Raw genomic sequence first — 20,451 nt, 5'->3', positions numbered from 1 at the left:
TTATTCCAATACACTAAAAACTAAAAAGGGATATCTATATAATGCATAAGAATAACCTCCAGAATGACCTCTCAACTCCACTTGAAATCTCTCAGCCACTGATATTTTATTTTCTTTCATTTCTCTTCCCCCCTTTGGTACATGAAGACTTTCTCAAACCCACGATGCCAAGGGCCAAACTCATCCCCATAAGTCAGGTCCCAATTGCCAGAGAGATTTACACCCCTGGGAGTCATGCCCCATGTAGGGGGAGGGCAGTGAGTTTACCTGCAAAGTCGGCTTAAAGAGAGAGGCCACATCTGAGCAAAAAAGAGGTTCTCTGAGGGTGATTCTTAGGCACAATTTTAAGAAGGCTTAGCCTCTCCCTTGTAGTAACAAACTTCAGAAGGGTAAGCCCTAAGATTGAGGGCTCAGCCTTCTAAATTGGTAGTTCTCAATGCTTGTAAGATGATCAGTAATTCCCCAGCTGGAAATTTAATGTTTCCCACATTTTCCCCCAGTCCCTCAAGGGAGATCTGCAAATACATTTTTATTCTCTGCCCAAATTACTCTGGGATACACTGGGGTTTCACACTAATCTGTACAAACCAACCAGATTTCACTCCCTATTCAAAGTTCATGGTATTTGAATAAACTGACCATACAAGTTAAATGATATGGTGTGCTACAAAAAATACAGATTTTGCACCTAGTAAACATCTGTTCCTTTGGTCTCACACAGAAGTTGAAGTTCTAAAACACTGTTCATGTCATCCTTTACGCTTTAGTCTCATTTACCTTAGCCCTATCCAAGTCCATTTTGTTCATATCTCTAATTGAAGTCTGATCTCTTTTTCAGACTCTTTAACATTTGCTGTATGGGATAATGCTGACATTCATAGCTGCCAAACTCTGGCTCTGAGTCTTAGGTGCCACACAGATACCCAATGTTCCAGGGACTGACCAGGTTACACACAAAAAGCTCAACATCCAAGAATTTAGAAATAGCCCTTACAACTCAGGAATAGATGTGATTGCTGGAGGAGCTTACAATCTAGGAAACTTTACAATAAGCCTTCCCCTGACAACCCATGCATTCAGATTCCAATTCTCAGAGTTTTCACATTAAAGTTAGTCCATATTAGTGAGGCATTATAATGTTTGTATTTGCATTTTTGGTATATTTCACTCAATATACTGTCTTCAATGTCCATTCACCTCACAACTTCATTCCTTCTTGTAGCAGCTCAATATTCCATTGTATGTATTCACCACAGTTTGTCATTCCATACATCAATTGCTGTATCCCTAGGCCACCTCCATCCACTGCGAATCATGAATACTGCCACCATAAGCCTCACTGTACAAATGTCCATTTGTGTCCCTCTTTTCAGTTCTTCCAAGTATATACCCAATAATAGGGTTGCAGGCCCATTTGGCAACCCCATGCTTAGCTTCCTATGGAACCACCACACTGCTCTCCAGATGGGCTGCACCATTCTACTTTCCCACAAACAGAGATTAGTTGACACTGTGTTCTGTCCAGGGCCGGGCACATTACCTCCCTCTCTCCACATTTTCTCCAGCACTTGTATCCCTCTGTTTATTTTTTAGACAGTTTTATTCACACACCATATTCCCTCCTAAGTAAACAATCAGTGGTTCCCTGTATAATCACAGTTATGCATTTATCACCACAATCTATATGAGAACATTTCCATTTCTTCCACAAAAAAAAAAGAGGAAGAGGGGAAAAAAGAAAAACAAACAAACAAAATGACTAAAAAAAAAGACAAAAAGAAAAGAAAATAGAAAGTTCAGACACCACCACCAATGCCAAGAATCCCATACCCCTCCCTTATATCCACTCCCCCACCCCATCTTACAGGCATTTAGCTTTGTTATATTGCCTTTGTTACAATTAATGGAAGCATATTACGTTACTGTTAACTACAGACTCGAGTTTGCACTGATTGTATTTATTCCCCAACACCATCCAATTTTCAACACCTTGCAAAGTTGACATTCATTTGTTCTCCCTCATATAAAAACATTCTTATATTTGTACATTTAATCACAATCACTGACCACTCCAGGTTTCACTAAGTTATACCACCCCAGTCTTTATCTTCTATCTTTCCTTCTGGTGTCCTACAGGTTCCTAGCATTCCTAACCTTCCTCTTTCAACCGTACTCACAGTAATCTTTTTTCAGTGTACTTAAAATATTGTGCTACCATCACCCAGTATTTTGCTATCCATTTCTGGATCTATACAATCAATCCTGTTAAACATTCTGTACTCCTTCAGCATCAAATGCCCGATCTTTACCCTCTTTCTTTCTCCTGGTATCTTCATTTTTACACTCTTTTACCAAACCTTGCTCTCCTCTCTTCTCCTGTCTGTTGCACTCCCTTTAGTATTTCTTGTAGAGGAGCCTCCTGTTCACGAACTCTCTCAGTGTCTGTTTATCTGTAAATATTTTAAACTCCCCCTCATTTTTGAAGGACAGTTTTGCCACATATAGAATTCTTGTTTGGCAGTTTTTCTTTTTCAGTATCTTGAATATATCATACCACTGCCTTCTCACCTCCGTGGTTTCTACTGAGAAATCCACACTCAGTCTTATTGAGCTTCCCTTGCATGTGATGGATTGCTTTTCTCTTGCTGCTTTCAGAATTCTCTCTTTGTCTTTGACATTTGACAATCTGATTAGTAAGTGTCTGATTAGTAAGTAATTTTATGTCTTTCATAAGAGTTGGGAAATTTTCATTCATTATTTCCTCTATTATTCTTTCTGCCCCTTTTCCCTTCTCTTCTTCTTCTGGGACACCTATAACATGTATATTCGTACACTTCATGTTATCATTCAGTTCCCTGAGCCCCTGCTCATATTTTTCCATTCTTTTCCCTATCTGTACTTTTGTGTGTAGGATTTCAGATGTCCTGTCCCCTAGTTCAGTAATCCTTTCTTCTGCCTCTCCGTGTCTGCTGTTGTATGTCTCCACTGTGTTTTTCATCTCTTCTGTCAAGCCCTTCTTTCTCATAAGTTCTGCCATTTGTTTTTACAAGCCTACAAATTCTTCTTTATGGTCACCCAGTGTCTTGTTTATATCCTTCATCTCTTTTGTCACATTTTCTTTCAACTCGTTGATTTGATTTAGAAGATTTGTTTGAACACATTTAATTAGCTGTTTCAACTCTCGAATCTCAGCTGAGGTGTTAGTTTGTTTCTTTGACTGGGCCATATGCTCATGTTTCCTGATGTGGCTCATGATTTTTTGCTGTCTAGGCATCTGATTTTCTTGATTAGTTTATTCTGGAAGTTGTTTTCTCTCTTTTGCCTTGGGTTTTCTTGTTGATTTTCTCTAATCTCTATATTTCTTTGTTTCTCTTGCTGACCAGTTGTTAGATTGGCTCTGCCCTGCAATTTTCCCCCCACATCAGGCACCCATTGTGGCCTGCCACAGGGATGGAAGGTAGGCACTGGGAGCCCAACAAATTCACTGTGTGTGGTAACATAGATCTTCTGGCTTCCAGTGGTGCTCTGTTTTCTGCCGACCAGCAAGACCTGGGTTTGTTTTAGAGCCCTGCTTTAACAATTGGGTTGTCTGTATTTCTCAGCCAAAACAGGGCTGGGTTTCTGTGCAGGGTGTGTAGACCAGCTCCTGTAGTCATAATAAAGGTTCGGCAGCAACTTTTTAAAAGTGTTCCTACTCCCTTGCATTTTCTGGACTGTCCAGCAGAAGTGCTGTTCAGTAACTTAATTGTCCTCAGACACTGCTTTGCCTCTGAGCACCGGCTGTGTCTGCACAGGTGAGCTGAAAGGGTGGGATTCCTATGTCCTCACTTTGCTGGTCAAAATCTGGCTCAATGTGGGGCTCCACCTGTGACAGAGTATCCCCTCTGTGACCCAGTACACTAGCCGTCCCCAAGGCAAGGAAACGACTGCCAGCTGCTGCTTCCCTCCAAGGTGGGGCAAGGGTTTTTAGACCCAGGACTGGAAACACAGTCTTTGTCCACGTCTTCTCAGGCTCTTTGTCCCTCAGTGACCTGGGCCTTGAAATGTCCTCCCCTGTTCCCTGGGTCTTCAAACAATGGAAGTATGCCTCTCTGTTGTGAGGGGTTTTTAAATCTGTGTCCCTGGTGGGAGGGTCCCGTCTGCTGATTCTGTGCCTTTCCCATACTGAGCCCGAGTGAGGGGGAGGGGAGAGGACCAGCTGGTCTGGGACGGAAGATTCCTACCTGATTTTTCTTCTCTTTCTTCAATTCAGCATCTGCAGGGTCCTTCTCTAGTCTATATCCTCCTCCAGATTTCAACAATTCAGAATTGTCTTTTCTTTTCATTGACTCTCTGGAGAGGAGTTTTCAGTAGCTGTTTACGTCGCCATGTTGATGACATCACCCCCTCAAGCACCTACATTTACGCTGCCTACAATTGCCTACTATTAAACAACACCAGAAGCATGACTTTACATAACTCATCTCCTTTAATTTTCACAATCCTAAGGGTTTTTAATACCTCTATTTTAAGTGAAGAAATTAACATCAGAGGGGCTAAATAACATCGTTCAAAGAGAAGGTGAGATTGGAACCCAGAGCCATATATGAAAGTCTCTCAAGCACTAAGGTGAAGAACCCTGCCTCTCACTCCAGGAGCCCTGGGCTGTTTGGTGAAAGAATCTACCAGCCAAGTGTGTGGTCAAGAGCACAGACTAAGGTGTCAGAGGGCCCTGGATTTATATGCCACTTCTCTCACTTAGAGATTTTGCAGTAATAATAATAATAATACTTGGAGCTACCATGCATTGAATAATTACTGTGTAACAAGCACTATGTTTAAACACTTAACGTGAATTATGACATCTAATCCTCCTATTAACCACGCTGTTTATTCCCATTCTTCAGAAGGGGAAACCGCGGTTTAGTGGGGTTGGATAAATTGCCTAAGATATTCGACTAAAGAGGACAGATCCCAAATATGAACCTACTCATCAGGCTGCAGAGCCTCAACTCTTCCCCACCAAGCTGTGCTCCTTTGCTTTGGTCAAAGCATCAGACCCTTGTACAGCTCTGTTTTCTCACTTGTAAAATGAGAGTAAAAACAATTGCTTCCCGAGTTTCTTGTGAGAGCTAAATAAAATAACACCGACTAGCACAGAATCAATTTAGAATTAGTGTCAATCATGTGAGGGTATGGTTCAGAAATCTGAGCCAAAGACACAATGGCATCAATAACTCGAGGAAAGAACTCAAGCAGAGAGACCACACACACTGAACTAAGGAGAATGGATTCTGTCCCAGGCTATTTATTTTTGTGTAGCACAGCAGAAGGAAGCAGAGTATCAATGAACAAATCACCAAGCAGCCTCAAATAACTGCCAATAAAAACACAAAAAGTAGAAGTCACTCCTTTAGGAACACAAATTTAAGTCTCAGTATTAAAATAATAATAACAATAACAACAATATTAAGTTAATAATAACAATATAATTAAAATAACAATAACATTAAGTTAATAATAACAATATAACAATTATACTACCAATATTGAAAACAACATTAACAATATTTAAAACAATATTAAGAACACTATTAACAATATCAAGTGGTATCGCTTATTATAATGAAGTAATGCCCTTGGCTTTACACAGAGACACAAAAATGTACATTCAAAGTATATCTGTATTCTGCCTGAGGGAACAACATAAAGCACTACTTTTATCTTTATATGGGCTTTTAGTCATTTGTTTATATCAAGAAGGATTTAAAGTAGCTTCCAAAACATCATAATGCAAAACATTAATATAAATTGAAAGAAGTTAAAGTATAAAAAGGAAAGAGATATAAAATAGCTGAGTAATTGATATAAAAATATATCCCAATAAAATAATAATAGTTAAGAGCAGAAATCAATGAAATTAGGAGAGGGAAAAAAAAAAAAACCTAGTTCTTTAAAAAAAAAAATGAAAAAAATTGACAGACTTCTAGCAAAACTGAAAAAGATCTTAAAAAAAAAGACACAAATTACTAATATCAGGAATAAACTAAGGGCTGTAACAACATATCCCATAGCCATTAAAATGATGATAAAAGAATAATTAGGAGAAATAAACCAATTCCTTAAATATAGCAAACTACCGAAACTCAGCCAAGATGAAACAGATAACCTGTAATAGTACTATAACTATTAAGGAAATTGAATTTGTAATTAAAAAGCAAGGAATAACCAGGTCCAGACAGTTACTCAAGAATTTTAGCAAATATTCAAAGAATTAACACCAATTTGACACAATCTCTAGCAGAAAATAGAAGGAATATTTCCCATCTCATTTTATGAGTTCAATATTGCCTTAATATCAGAAACAAGAAAAAAAGCACCAAAAAACCCCACAAAAGACCAGTACACCTCTTGAAGTTAGAAGTAAAAATCCCTGACAAAATTTTGGCAAATAGAATCCAACAATGTACAAAATATATATATATCCCACAACTAAGTGAGATTATTTTCAAATATGCAAGAATGGTTCAATATTCAAAAATGAATTTAGTTAATCCACAATATCAACAGGATAAAGAAGAAAAATCATATGTGGTCCTATCAATTCATGCAGAAAAAAACATCTCACAAAATGCAACACCCATTCATTATAAAGACTCTCAGTACCCTAGGAATAGAGGGGAAGTTATTCAATACTGTTTTGTAGTCAAACAGTGACTACAAAAACCCTACATCGAGCATCATAGTTGAGGGTGAAAGATAGAATAATTTGCTTTTAACAGGAACAAAGCAAGAATGCCCACTCTCATCAATCTTATTTAGCATGGCATTAGACATTCTTATTCTTTAAGAAGAATAACTGCAATAAGGCAAAAAAGAAATTAAAGGAATACAGATTGGAAAGGAAGAAATAAAACTCTTTATTTTCAGAAAGAATAATGGTCTACAAAGAAAACCCTAAGGAGTCTACACACACACACACACACACACACACACACACACAACACAAACTCCCAAAACTAATAAATAAGTTCAGTAAGACCACAGTATACAAGATCAACATGCAAAAACTGAATGGACTTCCATCAACCAACAATGAACAAGTAGAAACCAAAATCAAAAGTGCAGTATCATTTAAAACTGCTTCCAAGAAAATGCAATACTTAGGTATAAATCTAACAAAATATGCAGAGGATTTGAATGATAAAAATTATAAAATGCTAATGGAAAAAATCAATGAAAACCTAAATACTTGGAGAAACATACCAAGTTCAGGATTAGAAGACTCAACATGGCAAAGATGTCAGTTTTCCCTAAATTGATCAATAGCTTAAACACAATCCCTAACAAAATCTCAGCAAATTTCCTTGTGGACATAGGCATATATTCCATAACTTATATAAAAAGAGAAAGACCCCAAAACAACTTCATAAATGAAGAATGAAGTGGGAGGAATCACTCTTTCCAATGTCAAGGCTTTCTATATAGTGGTCCTTGGAGAAGTCAGACACACAGGCCAGTGCACGAGAATACAGAATCCAGAAATCGATCCACACAAACATGCCCACTTAATTTTTGACACAGGAGCAAAAGAATTCAATGTAACAGGGGTGACCTTTTCAACAAATAGTGCTGGAGTAACTGGAAATCCATCAGCGAAAAAATAAATAAACAAACTCACCCTAAACCTCACACCTTGTACAAAAATTAACTCAAAACAGATCATGAACTTTAATGTAAAATGTAAAACTATAAAACTTCTCATAAAGAGAATAGAAAAACATCTTCAGGACCTAGAACTAGGCCGAGTTCTTAGATTTAAGAATAATTGATAAATTGAGCCTCATTAAAATTAAGAAAAAAAACTTCTGTTCGGCAGAATCCCTGTTAAAAGGATGAAAGACAAATTATGGGCTGGGCAAAATACTTTCAAATCACCTATCTGACAAAGTCCTTGTATATGGACTATATAAAGAACTCTCAAAAGTCAACATGAAAAAACAAATCTAATTAGAAAATGGGCAAAAGGCACGCACAGGCATTTCACTGAAGAAGATACATGGTTGACAAATAAATATCTAAAAACATCTAGATTTATTTCAAAATCAAAAGTTAGAAAATGTATTCTATAATGTCCTATACAGGCCACACGGATAGGCCACTATCAGATTCTAAGCTTTCAAGAAACCAGAGAGGAAAAATTACTAATTCCACAGTTCACAGACCCATAGGGGAGGAAAAAAATAAATAAACGACCAATAATTAAGAGGGACCCAGAAGAAAGTCTTAATACTAGGCATGGAAAGAACATACTTGTGCAGATCCTTTTGAAGGGAGCCCTTTAACTTGAGTTTGGCCCCTCAAAGTCCAGAACCCCAAAAAACAACCCTCTGCTGGAAAGGTTCTTTATATTGCCACACAGAATGCAAGGACTAGTGGCCTCAGCAAAGTTTTACAACAGATAAGACCATATTTACTAGCACACTAGGGGTGTGCTTTCTGATAGGATGGATCACAGTTTAGATTAAAAAAAAAAATCTTTACAAAGGCACTTTCGGAGAGATGAGCAAAAGCTTTAAAAACCCAAGCTTCCATTAGGATGCCCTCTCGTTGGACTTGCTCTGTCTCTCCTACCCTTCTATAGTCATTTGTTTCCTTGGAATTTCCATTGTTCTCATGCACATCTTTGCTAGGTAATGTCACCTCCAGCTGGAGAGAAGCCAATCCCTGTGCGAACCACAACGATAAAACACCCCCGCAGTTAGACAAAGAAACCAAGGGGAGGTCGAGGAGGGGGAGTCCTGCTACAACAGGATTTGAATTCACTTAGGGATTTGGGCCAAAGCCTCAAGCTAATTAAAGAACCTTGTTGTGCCCCTTGTTTACATAGCTCTCTTAGAACAGAATTTTGGTGTCAGAATGCTGGAGCCTCACCAAGTCCCATCTTTCCATCTCAACCAGAGTTTTATAGTTGTGTTCGCACAGGGATTGGCTTGTCTGCTCAAATCCACGGGGAAAAGGCAAGAGAGTCCACGTCCCGGGATCCATCTGTTGTTACGCAGGACCCCATTTGCCAAAAGGTATTTGTGACACCCAATTCACACACAAGCACTAATTTGAGACCCTGTATCCCAAGCTACACATTTAATAAACACTGCCTGGCTGAGCGATTATTGCCAGCCTCAAAATGGTGAGTCAATCGCTAACCCCCTCAAGAGCTCTTCTTTCTAACAACTATTTCCAAAGTCAAGGCACTGCTCATCAATCCAAAAATGAACCCCCACTCCCTGGAAATCTGAGAAATGCTAGATGATGAACTTTGCAAACTTACGTGGAACTGGTCTGAGGTTGTTCAAAGGCTTCTTTTGGAATTTTAAGGCCAGGGTTTCGCTTCTTGCCTATGGGGAAAAGATGTAAAGAGAAAGTTAAGATCTAAATCACTGAGCAACTGATCCTGGCAACAGAAGGAAAAAAGCTGACCTGGGCATGCAGCCCTTATCTCCCCATTCAGAACTCCATTTCCTACACAGGAAGTCTGTAAGTGACAAACAGCAGGCAGAGCAGATCCTCTCAAATGCAGAATGAGGTTATGGATGAGGTTGTTACTAGTCCAGGGTGAAAATGTCAGAGCAAGAATGCCAATTCTTTTCTTCTGGGAAGACCTGCCTTTTCTCCCTGCTGAGAGTTTCTTTCCTCCTTTGTTTCCTTCTTTTACACAATGATGGTGACAGTAGATGGTGCTGGTGCTGGTTATGCTTTTTTTTTTTTTCCTTTTCTCTTTAATGTCAGTAAAATGGAGTCACTCATCTCAGTGCTCCACAAGATTTTTTTAATGGATCTGTGAGCAACTGCTAGAGTTAACCACGGAAGTATAATAATAATAATAATAAAATAATAATAGTAATAATGAAATGTTCACACTCTTTTGACCTCCCCATTCCTCATCCACCTGCTACAAATTAAAAACATGAGAGAGAGATAAGATAATAGTTATTTGCATTGCCCTGTTCCAAAAGGGATTAAGATAACAGACGGGCTGATTTAAGGAGGTTATCCCTTCTTTTTAGGCCAGATGGGAACATAAAGCTGATGTGTTCTTCCTTGGGCTGAAACTACAAGACAGCTTGGCTCAAAGACTTTTGTTGGTGAATAAAAACAGAACAAACTGAGAAATGCCAGCTGAGGAAGCAGATAAGAGAAAAGCACATCCTGTAGGACCTGAAATTCTCCCCGTCCAAGGAGATCCCATGTTTCTCCAGGCTCGACTGGGGAAACCAAAGCTGAGCTGAAGAGACTGCCCACGGTTTTACTTTCTTTCTCACTTCTTCTCTACAGTGCAAGTGAGCACTGCAGAGCTGATGCAAGGCCTGGACAAGACTTTGGAGAGAGATTATGAAGCTGTCAAGAAACTCACCTACTTGTGGGAAAATCACATCCACAGACTCAGTGACTTTGCCACTGTCACAGAACCAGCTCTCCTGACACCCAGGCTGGAGCACTTTCCACTACTCCACAACATAAGAGGTTTAGAGATGACCAGAGAAAATGCGATGGGGGAGTATGGAATTTTGAGTTTAAAAAAACAGCTTACACCTGGTTCTTCCACTCACTGAGTGATCTCTGGAGTCACTTTTCATCTGATTCTTGGTGTCCTCAATTGTAAAATGGGGATGTGACATCAAAACCCATGTCACTGGACTGATGAGAAAATCAAATAAGAGAATACAGATTAAAGGGCACTAAGATGCCTTAGAGAGCTGTGAATTATAGCCATATAGAGAAACAATCGGCACAGTCTTGTTTAAAAAGATAAGCCATTTAAGAAATTCCTGGACAGAACTGGCCATATTATCGTAGCCCAATATAATGTATGATTGTGTCTCTTTTTTCTATCCCTTAAAAATCCAAAATCAATCTAGATTAATAATGTCAAATTGTATAAAGCCAAGAAAGAACAGGTTTAGCAGTAATCAATGTAAAGAAACCCTTTTAGAACCACCTTTGTTATAAAAGGTTCCTTCAACATTCTCCTTATTTGGTCTTATCTACATTTTATAAAATTCAAAACTCACCATTCACTTTCCCATCCTCCTGGAGCTCACATGGTCTTACAGGACAGGTTAGTCATTGACAATATATAGAGCTTTATTCTGTGCCAAGAACCACTCTAGACACTGGATCCAGTGTGAGAATCCAGTGAGACATGTAGCCTAATTCCCACAATCCCCATTTATAGCTTCAGTCAAATAGACAGGGGATGGTTTTTCGAATGAGATACGCTCATGAGGCATGGCAACTTTAGCTTGTTCAGATAAGTGCACATATATTCCAGTACAGGTGAAGTACAGAAACACAGGTGATGCACAGGTTTCCCACCAGGTGCAGTCCTTAAGCTCTTTCACATAAAACAAAGCAAGATTAAATAAAATATATTTTATTTGTGAAAAAAGGACCCCTCCAGTTGCCTTTTAAATGAACCAAACACAGAAGTTACTCCTAAATTCTTATACCTCTCTCTTCTTCGTTTCTGACTCAGCCATCTCTTATGAGGTAGATGTAACAAAATAGCTATTTATTGAGAAAACCTCCTGTGAAAAACTTTAACATCAAAATGAATTATTATACTATAACTCAACAGATCTTCAAAATGTCTATTCAAAGAAATAGTAAAAAACTAATAACAATAAATGAGACAATAAACACCTTTTAGAGCAAGCTTGTTCTAACAGATTTTAGAACCACCTTTGTTACAATAGAACAAAAGCATAAAACCAGAATAAAAGAATAAAACCAAAACAGGAAAAAAGGCTTCAGGATATGGGAAAAGAATGCCTCTGCTTCTCTCCCCACCTCACCTTTCCACTGTGCATCCGCATCAGGCTTATCCTGAATTTGCTGCCTCCTGGGAAATTACCAGCCTCCTGAATCCAGGTCCCTGAACCCTGACTATATATAAGTTGGAGATCTGCATAGTCTTCAAAGAAAGTTTTCTTAAATCTAATATTTCAAAGCATACCAATTCCTGACAGCAACAAGAAAAATAGTTCCAGGAGACCCAAACCCTAGTTGAATTACACTGTTAGGAAATAACTTGCCTTCATTTAAAAAGGTACAGCAAATAAAACAAAAATCCCAAAGACACACCAAGATTCCATCATTCACTTACTTGCCCCTCATTGAAAGAGTAACTGCTCTTCAGACCAGCCTGAGCAACCCCATGGGGGTTTTCAAGGCTGCAAGAAGGGCCTGCAGAAGAAAACCCCACAGAAGCCATTCTTCACTTAGCTCCCAGAACCACACTTCAGCCGCAACAAACAGCACTGGGCAGACTCCACCCCATTCTCAAGTTCGGATTGCAGCAGAGCTCTGTGCGGTTACTTTCCCAGGAAACTTCAACTCCAGGAAGGAGGAAGGCAGGTGACTCCAGGTGGACACCCAAGAGTCCAAGAGTGACGTTAATCATCAACCAGACCTAGAGGAATAAATCTATAAAGGAATTCTGGACAGTACAGGGTTCTCTGCCAGCCTTCCCAAAATGCCTCTTTCATTTCTTAAAAGAAAGAAAACAATATGTGGTCAGTTCCCAGCTGTGTTTATTTCTAAGCAATCTGTTTCCCCTGGGAAAAATGCCAACACCTGACACTAACATTTAACACTGTGTAAAAAAATAAATTAATGGGAGGCAGCAAAATGAATAATTAAAGCTAAGTGAAAACTATGTTAAATGGCCTTTTCTTTTTATGTCCAAAAGCAAAACACGCGTGCGCGCGCACACACACACACACACACACACACACACACACACACACACCATGTAAGACAATAGGCTCTATATTATGTTACAAGCTAGTAAGTGGCCTTCTCAGGAAAAGAGAATTTTCTCTACTACTGCAGATCTCAGCAAGCTTTGCCCTCTGATTGGTACAACATGCAAAGGGTAAGCCTCTCCCACCTGATTGGGCGGATGGAGAACTATATTACATAAGCCCATGCCACACCCATGCCTGTTTTCTCTGAAAATATTGCAGCCCCTCAGCACACATCTATTTGCAAAATCCTTCTTAACCCAAAGCTGGGTCATTATCATCCTGACCTGGAGCAAAGTGTCACTGGAAAATACTTGCCAAGAGTTGGACAATATTTACCAGCTCACAGAAAATGTTTGCTAACTTCCAGAGTACTGAAGATGATGGGGTACGCAAGACTTCTTGCTCAGCACCCACTCAGAGGGGATAAGCACAAAGGGCTCCTCTCATGAGCCTTATTATATAAAATCCAAAGATCAGATGCCAGTGCCAACGCAAACAGCAATAGAATCCCACACCATCAACAGATGGTGGCATCTTAGGAATATGCTGATGCCTAGATATTTGCCAGCTTGGTCAAGGTATGGTGGGGGGAAGCATGATTATGAGAGTTTATGATCATTGACACAGCTTCACAAAAGGATGGCAGTGTTTCTAGCACCAGATTTATTTTAAAAATCCGTTTGCCAATAGGAATGGGATTTCTAGCCAAGCAACTGGCAACCTAGAGACCTTGGCTGCCTTCTCCTTACTACTTGCATCTAAGCTGAATTTCCCAGGGTATTTGGCAGTCAAATCTGGAGAGAAGTGTCACTGAACGTTATTAAATCACAATGATCATATGCAAAGCAACTAACAGAGCAGGGGAGAGGAAAGAGAGTGCATGGAGTCAGTTGTCTTTACAACAGTGATATGAGAGTGGTTGTGGACCCTTCAGTTCCCCAAAACTGCTGAATCTCCTAAACCCATGAGATGCCAGCCAGTATGCCAAATTCTTTGGAATTGCATAAAATTTGTAGAAGAAAAGCTGAAAAGCTCATTTTAAGCCATACATTTTGATCTCAAGGGAGCAAAATGAATCTCCCGAATCTTACCCATGCTGTCCCCTCCGCCAGAGGGCTCTATTCCCCACTCACTGACTCCAACTCCACTTTCCAAATTCAGTGCACTTATCACATGCCCCTGAGAACCTTCCCTGACCTTCCCGAGCACTGCTTGAGGATCACTGCCCACACATTCCTGCTTTCACATCCCAGCATCTTGCGTAGTGTCTGAAACACAGCATGAGCTCAATTTAATAGCAATGGACTGCTGACATTTTAGTTTAAAATATCTACTCTCTTAAAATAGAGCCTCATGACAGACTTCTATGGATTTTCCTCATATCTTTTAATGCAATCTATCATTACATTCTTTTTTCATTTATTTATTTCCTTGGTGGTGTGTTTTTCTATCTACCCCACTGGAATATAAGTTCCACGATGGCAGGGATGATGCCCAGTGTTTACAAATTGTAAGTATCTGTTGAATGAGTATTTGTTGTTCTTTTTCTACTGTTTTGGACAGCAATATGGAAGCCTGTCAAAAAAAAAGGAAAAAAAGCATGGAGTGGAAAAATGCAAAACCTAAGCATCAATAAGACCTCACATCAAATCACAGCTCTGCCGATTATTAATGATGTGTTCTTGAAACTCTTACTTATCCTAAACTTAGCTTCCACACTTGTAAACTGGAGGTGATTCAATAATCTCCCTAGATCAATATGAGACCTGGTTGGCACAAAACACGTGCAAAAGTCTAGCAGTGCCTGGCATATACCGGGGGCTCAATAAATACTAGTTTCTTTCCTCCCTTCCATATTCTGTGCCTGTATTTTTAGATGACAGGATAAAAAGAATGTCCTGTGTATGGGCAGCTTGTTTTCTTCAGATGCCATCTCTGTTCTTCCTCTCTGGTTTTATTTATGTTAAAATTACTTTTTCCAAACATCCCATCTATCCTGAACCTTACTCTCTTGGTTCCTGCTGACCATGGGAACTACTCCAGCTCCATGGACTCAGGATCTCTTGAGAATGAGTCCTCAGAATTCTATTTATATATTTTTAGGAGCTCCACAACTGATTGAAATGACAGCTCCTCTCTAGTGCATGGCTTTTCCTCGTTTTTTTTTTTTTAAACCACTTCTCACTTTATGATAACAAAGTCACATTTTCCCCCAACTCTCCCAGGCTTCTGTCACTTCCATACCAACCAATTCCTCCTGGATAGTAAAAATTAAATTCCAAATTAAGCTCCTCATTGCACTATCCATATCTTTTGAGATGAAACTTTCAACAATTCATCAAAATAGACAATGCATGGAACAAAAAATCTGTTAAGATACAAGTTCTGTTTTCAAACAGTCAGGGGATAAGAAAAAGCAATTCCCATAATATCAGGAAGAATGTGTGGTGTAATTGCATTGCACCCTGAATACAGTGGTGGGTCAAAGGAGGCTTAAAGACTGTACCCGATAATCTTAAAATTTCTGATTTAAAAAGATAGGTCATCCATGTTTTTCAGTACGGTAGCATCATGCCAAATGTATGTATCATAAAAATCAATCTACCAGAGACCTGCAGGAGGTTTGAAACTATGGTACAAGGTGCAATACATGTGTTCTTTGATATCTGAAGCCTCCAGGCCTTTGCTCCTATTTTCCCTGGAATCCCCTATCACCCATCTCCACCAGTGAACTTGAAGCCTCAGATCAAGCATGTTCTCTAAGAAGCCTTCCACAAGTGTCCTGGGCACAACAAACACCCCTCCTTTGTGCTGCCACACTACCCTGGGTTTATCTGTAATGTCTCCCCTCCTACAATGATTGAACCCATCTGTTCACCCATCTCTTCCACTAGAATGTGAGTGCTTCAAAGCCGGACCCCGTCTCTTACCCATGTACAGCATAAGCCCTGGGCACAAGAGACAACAGGCCAAGACCACAGCAACGCGGCCAGTAAATCATCTGTGTAACTCTGCAGAGGCATAATCTATAGAACCTGGTAACCTACTAGAAAAGGGGGTTGCAGAAGAACAGAGCAAAGTAAAAATAAATAACAACAACAACGATAATAATAAAATCTGCCTTTTCCATGTCTAGGTGAAATTAACTGAAAGAGAAAGGACAGATCAAGGGGCCAGTTGGTGAGTGGTGGGGAGAGATACACCAATTCCAAAACTCAGACAAGTTAAGTATAAAATCCTGGTTTCAAGCAAGCAAGTGAAGATAAGGCAGGGAAATAAGAAGAGCAAGAGGAGGGCATACAGCCAAGGCAAGAACATTTTGAGAGAGTGAGATGCTAACAAAGAGTCGGTGATGGACACAAAGAACCCCTGAATGCTGGAGGGAGAAGAAGCCGGCGTGTGGACAGCAGCTCAGTAGACTAACTGGGGAAACAGTCAGGATTTCAGAGTGAAAGCAATCAGAAGAGCTTCCTTGCAGCTCCACGTGATGAAAGCTCTTTTGTAGGCCCCGTAGAGCCCAAGTATTATTTTCTCACGTTAACAATTTGGTGCTGACGACATGCTCTTGAAAGAACCTAAGAGCAAATCACAGCCATGCCCTCTAGCTGTGGTCTAGGACCAAAGCGAAGGTGGGAGGCGGGCGGCGGTTCGGAGGGGAATCCCCGCTGCCTGAGCTCATCTCCTTCCTCATTTACATGCTGCTTCATTCATGAGTCTTTATCAAAAGGAAATGTAGTCACAAGGGTGTTAAAAATACCACTTAATTTTTTTTTAATGGCAGCAAGTTGCAAAGGGATTTAGTGACGCTCTGATCATTTCATAACCTGAATTTTGGTTAGGTTTCAAAATCTTTCTCATTTTTTCGAGATACACACTGAAATGGTTACGAATGAAATAACATGATTCTTTGATTGTGGGATTTGCTGCAAAACAGCCTGGGAGGTGGGAGATGGAGATATAGATGAAATAAGATGGACAACGTGTAGGTAATTATCAAAGCTGAATGATGGATATGTGGCCCATTTACTTATGAATATCTTTGATACTTTCCAAAATACAAGCATGTTTTTAAAATAGCAACAGAGTCACAGAAAATTTCCTTAATAGTTAAAAGAGCAGAATGGTGACTTAAAGGCTTGGATTTTTTACTTGGAAGAAGTGGATTCCTTTTTCCCTCTGGTCCAAGACCATGATTTTAACAGCACTGTGATCACCCCACCTCTAGCCAAGGAAAACTACAGGGAGCAACTTTTATTCAACCAGACGTCTGAAGAGCAAGAGACTGCAAAGAAAAACACGGGAACGTTCTTTGTCTATAACCTTTCTTAGAATGCAACCAATATGGGGTCTACCCTGCCTTCCCTCTGCTCCAACTAACTCCTTTTACTGGCTTGCACTCTACACGATGCCACTGCCCCATGTTCACGAAAACCTTAAAAAAGGCCTTTGAAATTCATCTCTGAAATTCATTAAATTACCCAATGCCCTCTTTATAAAAACTTTTAGCAGGGAAAATGTTCAGTAACAGGAAGAGTTGACTTCTCCTGCATGACCAGTCTATTTCTGCCTACGGATGATGGGAATCATGTTACCTTACATTTCCTTTCTTAGGCCAATGACTAAAAAGCTTAGGGCTAAATTGGAGACTCGTATTCATATTAATTTCTGAATCTGTGTGTGGGGAGGATTGTAGCCCTACTTTCTGTCTCATCTACCTTTCTGATAATATTTTATCATGGAACATTTTTAAATATATATGCAAAAGTAAACAAAAACAGTTATTATCAGTTACCACCTCTGCAAATGTACTCACCACCTTTGCTTCAGCAATTATCAGCTCATGGCCAATCTTGCTTCATCAAGTTTCCCACTACTTTCCAGACATCAAACCATTTCATAAATATTTTACCAAATATCTCTAAAAAGAAACTGATTATTTTTAAAAACACATAGCATAATACCACTATCACACCGATACAAATAAATAAAAATTTCTTAATACCTAGTCAGTGTTCAAAGTTCAAGCTGCCTCATATATATCTTAAATATTTTTAAATGGCGGTGTGTTGGAAGCAAGATCAAGATTAGATCCATGCCTTGTGACAGGCTGATACCTTTCTTAAGTCTCTTTTAATCTATAGGCTCTCCCTCCATATTGTATTGCCCCTCCCCAACCCATGCACCTTTTTGTTGTTGTTAAAGCAATTGGGTCGTTTGTCCTGTAAAGTTTCCCCACTTGGTTCTGCTGATTGTATCACGTGATGATTCACCTATTCTCTGTTGGTTAGAACTTGATCGATTCCAGCTTGACTTTTTTTGCTTGGCAAGACTATGCCACCAGTGGTATCACTTGTAATTTATGTAACCCTGCTGAATTTTATGCATCCTAGCAAGCTATCTTAAACTCTTAATGGTAAAAGAAAGAAATTTTAAAAATAAATGAATAATCCCATAACCATACTTGATATTAACACACGTTTTAACCTTTGTCAATTTGATAAGTAAATTTGAGTATCACATTGTTTTTAATCACATTTTTAAAAATATTTAATGAAGCTGAATATGTCTACTGGCATCAATATTTATCCTTCCATGAACTGATTGTTCAAGCCAGTTCCCCATTTTAAAACTAGGTTGGCTTTGTGTGTGTTCAATTTGTAAGAAAGAACATTGCCCCTTTTATCATATGTGTTGCAACACACACACACAGAGTCTTTTTTTTTTCATTGTTATACAGAATTAAAAATTTTATATTCCTTTATGATTTCTGCATTTCCATAAGGCAAAGAGGTTTCCTCCCTCTCCACCAACTAGTTAGACCATTGTCCCAATATCATCTGTTAATTAGCCCATTTGTTTCTCCATTAATTTTACCCACCTTTTTAATGTTTTTGACTCTTGTATAGTCCTCTTGTAGAAATCTATTGGCTGCCATACTCAAAATATATTAAATATTCACAGTCATTGCAGATTTCCTTGCTTGATCCTGACTTTCAGATAACTATTTCTAGCTTTTCACTTTAAAAAATGATGTTGCTTTTCTATTCCGCTAGGTAGATAAACTGAATGATTTTTATCACATTGAGGAAGTATATAGCTATTCATATTTTGTTTAGTTATCTAAAATGGACACTGAATATTATCAAATTCCTTTTCAACATTTATTCAGATAAGTCAGTGTCCTTCTTATCATACCCAAACCATCATATTCTTTTAACAAATGCATTTCTTATTTTTCCCTTTCTCCTCTTTCCTTTACTGTCTCCTTTTCACTCTCCTTCCTCCTTTTCCTCATTATCTCCCAAACCATCCATCCCTCTTTTTCATTTCCTTCTCAACTTCTTTTGCTATTGGCATTCCAGAGCATCCGGTGGTCCCGGATTGCTACTGGTGACAGAAACTTGGGGAGTTTGCTAAACCCTGGCCTCAACAAAAGTCTGGAAAGTCTCAACTTGACAATATAAGGGGACAAAAGAAACAAAGTTAAGATACTAGCTGCAAATTAGGAGAAATAGATATTGGTAGATGGGTCCATCCTGCTACTTAGTAGAAACTCTTCACTGGAACAAAGAAAGAGAAGATGCTGGCTTCCTCCAGGTCTTTCTAACTTGATGCCATCTTAGAAGAAAAATGCTAAGAAAGAAATGTAGTCCTTTTCCCAGAACCATGGCACATTCCAAAACTCTGCATGTTCTCTTCCAACAAGAAACATGAGGGTAAAGAAAGCATGGCCAAAGTAAAATTTAAAAATACATATATGGCAGGGTTCTTCACCCTGAAACCCATACCCTCCAGCCTGGAAAACCTCAGTGTAAGCCTTTGCCCTTTGGCTCTTTCTGCAATTTCTAGTCACCTTTCTGTCCAGGGAGGTTACTCATTTTTGAGAGTCGTGTTTTGCAAAAACCACAGCCTAGCAAGACCGTGGTAGCCTTTGCTTTTGTTCTGCCACATCATTTCCTGGCTGGGCACATCTCCTGCTGGTGACACCGCTGGTTAGAGGCTCACGATGGTCAATTAAAAGGAAGACTGAGAAACAGCTTCAAGAAAAACACAAAATTTAAATATGAGCTTTTCCAAAAAGAGAAAGCTAATCTCCAAAAGCAAACAACTGATTTTGAAAACGGTTTGGTTTATGCAAGGGGACTCGCATTTCAATACTATTTCAGATCCTCATGTAACCGTCAGGGGGAATTTCCACAGTTCTAGAGAAAGAGTGAGGCCCTGCATTTTTCCTCCTGAATAAACCATCATCACCATAATTAACAAACATTGCTTCAGGCAACACCATAATTCAGAGTGCCAGAAGAAGTAGGGTTCTTTAGTCTTCGGTAATAAGTCTGGAAATTGTTCCAGGCAGTCACCTTGAAACATGTAAGTCAGTTAACCTCCGAGGCTGAGCACAAGAAAAGTACACAAATTCCCTACTTTACCAGAGTGTTCATCTACCTATGTTCTGGCATCCAATATTGTGATGGAAAGGGTAGAATATGCTCTACATGCTATAAATATACTCCCACAGAGTAACCTATACAAATTCCCCAAACTGGTTTTAATGACCAGCCAAACATACGAGGAGATAAATTATAATTATACCTGGACATACTAGTTTTATAAAATTTTCTTTAAAATGCTGGTTTTTATTGCATTGATTTCAACTGAATGT

General features: G+C 39.2%; 1 protein-coding gene across 2 annotated transcripts in view; it reads right to left on the bottom strand.

Moving 5' to 3' along the window:
* MAP2K6 (mitogen-activated protein kinase kinase 6) overlaps window positions 1–20,451 on the bottom strand; it is a 120,890-nt gene that overhangs the window by 36,541 nt on the left and 63,898 nt on the right. The window contains exons 1-2 of one of the 2 annotated variants that reach the window (XM_037808853.1): window positions 12,146–12,420; window positions 9,311–9,377 (exon numbers count right to left, since the gene is read on the bottom strand). Coding sequence is in view for 1 of the 2 variants with exons in the window: in XM_037808852.1 (XP_037664780.1) it covers window positions 9,311–9,377 (67 nt within the window). In the remaining variant the exon portion in view is untranslated. Of the gene's footprint in view, window positions 1–9,310; window positions 9,378–12,145; window positions 12,421–20,451 lie in introns of those variants that run through there. The other variant, XM_037808852.1, reaches the window with a different exon arrangement.

The sequence above is a fragment of the Choloepus didactylus genome, chromosome 18 (assembly GCF_015220235.1).
Source record: "Choloepus didactylus isolate mChoDid1 chromosome 18, mChoDid1.pri, whole genome shotgun sequence".
NCBI classification, from domain to species: domain Eukaryota; kingdom Metazoa; phylum Chordata; class Mammalia; order Pilosa; family Megalonychidae; genus Choloepus; species Choloepus didactylus.
Note: the sequence above shows the minus strand (reverse complement) of the source record. Positions and strands in the feature narration are given on the sequence as shown.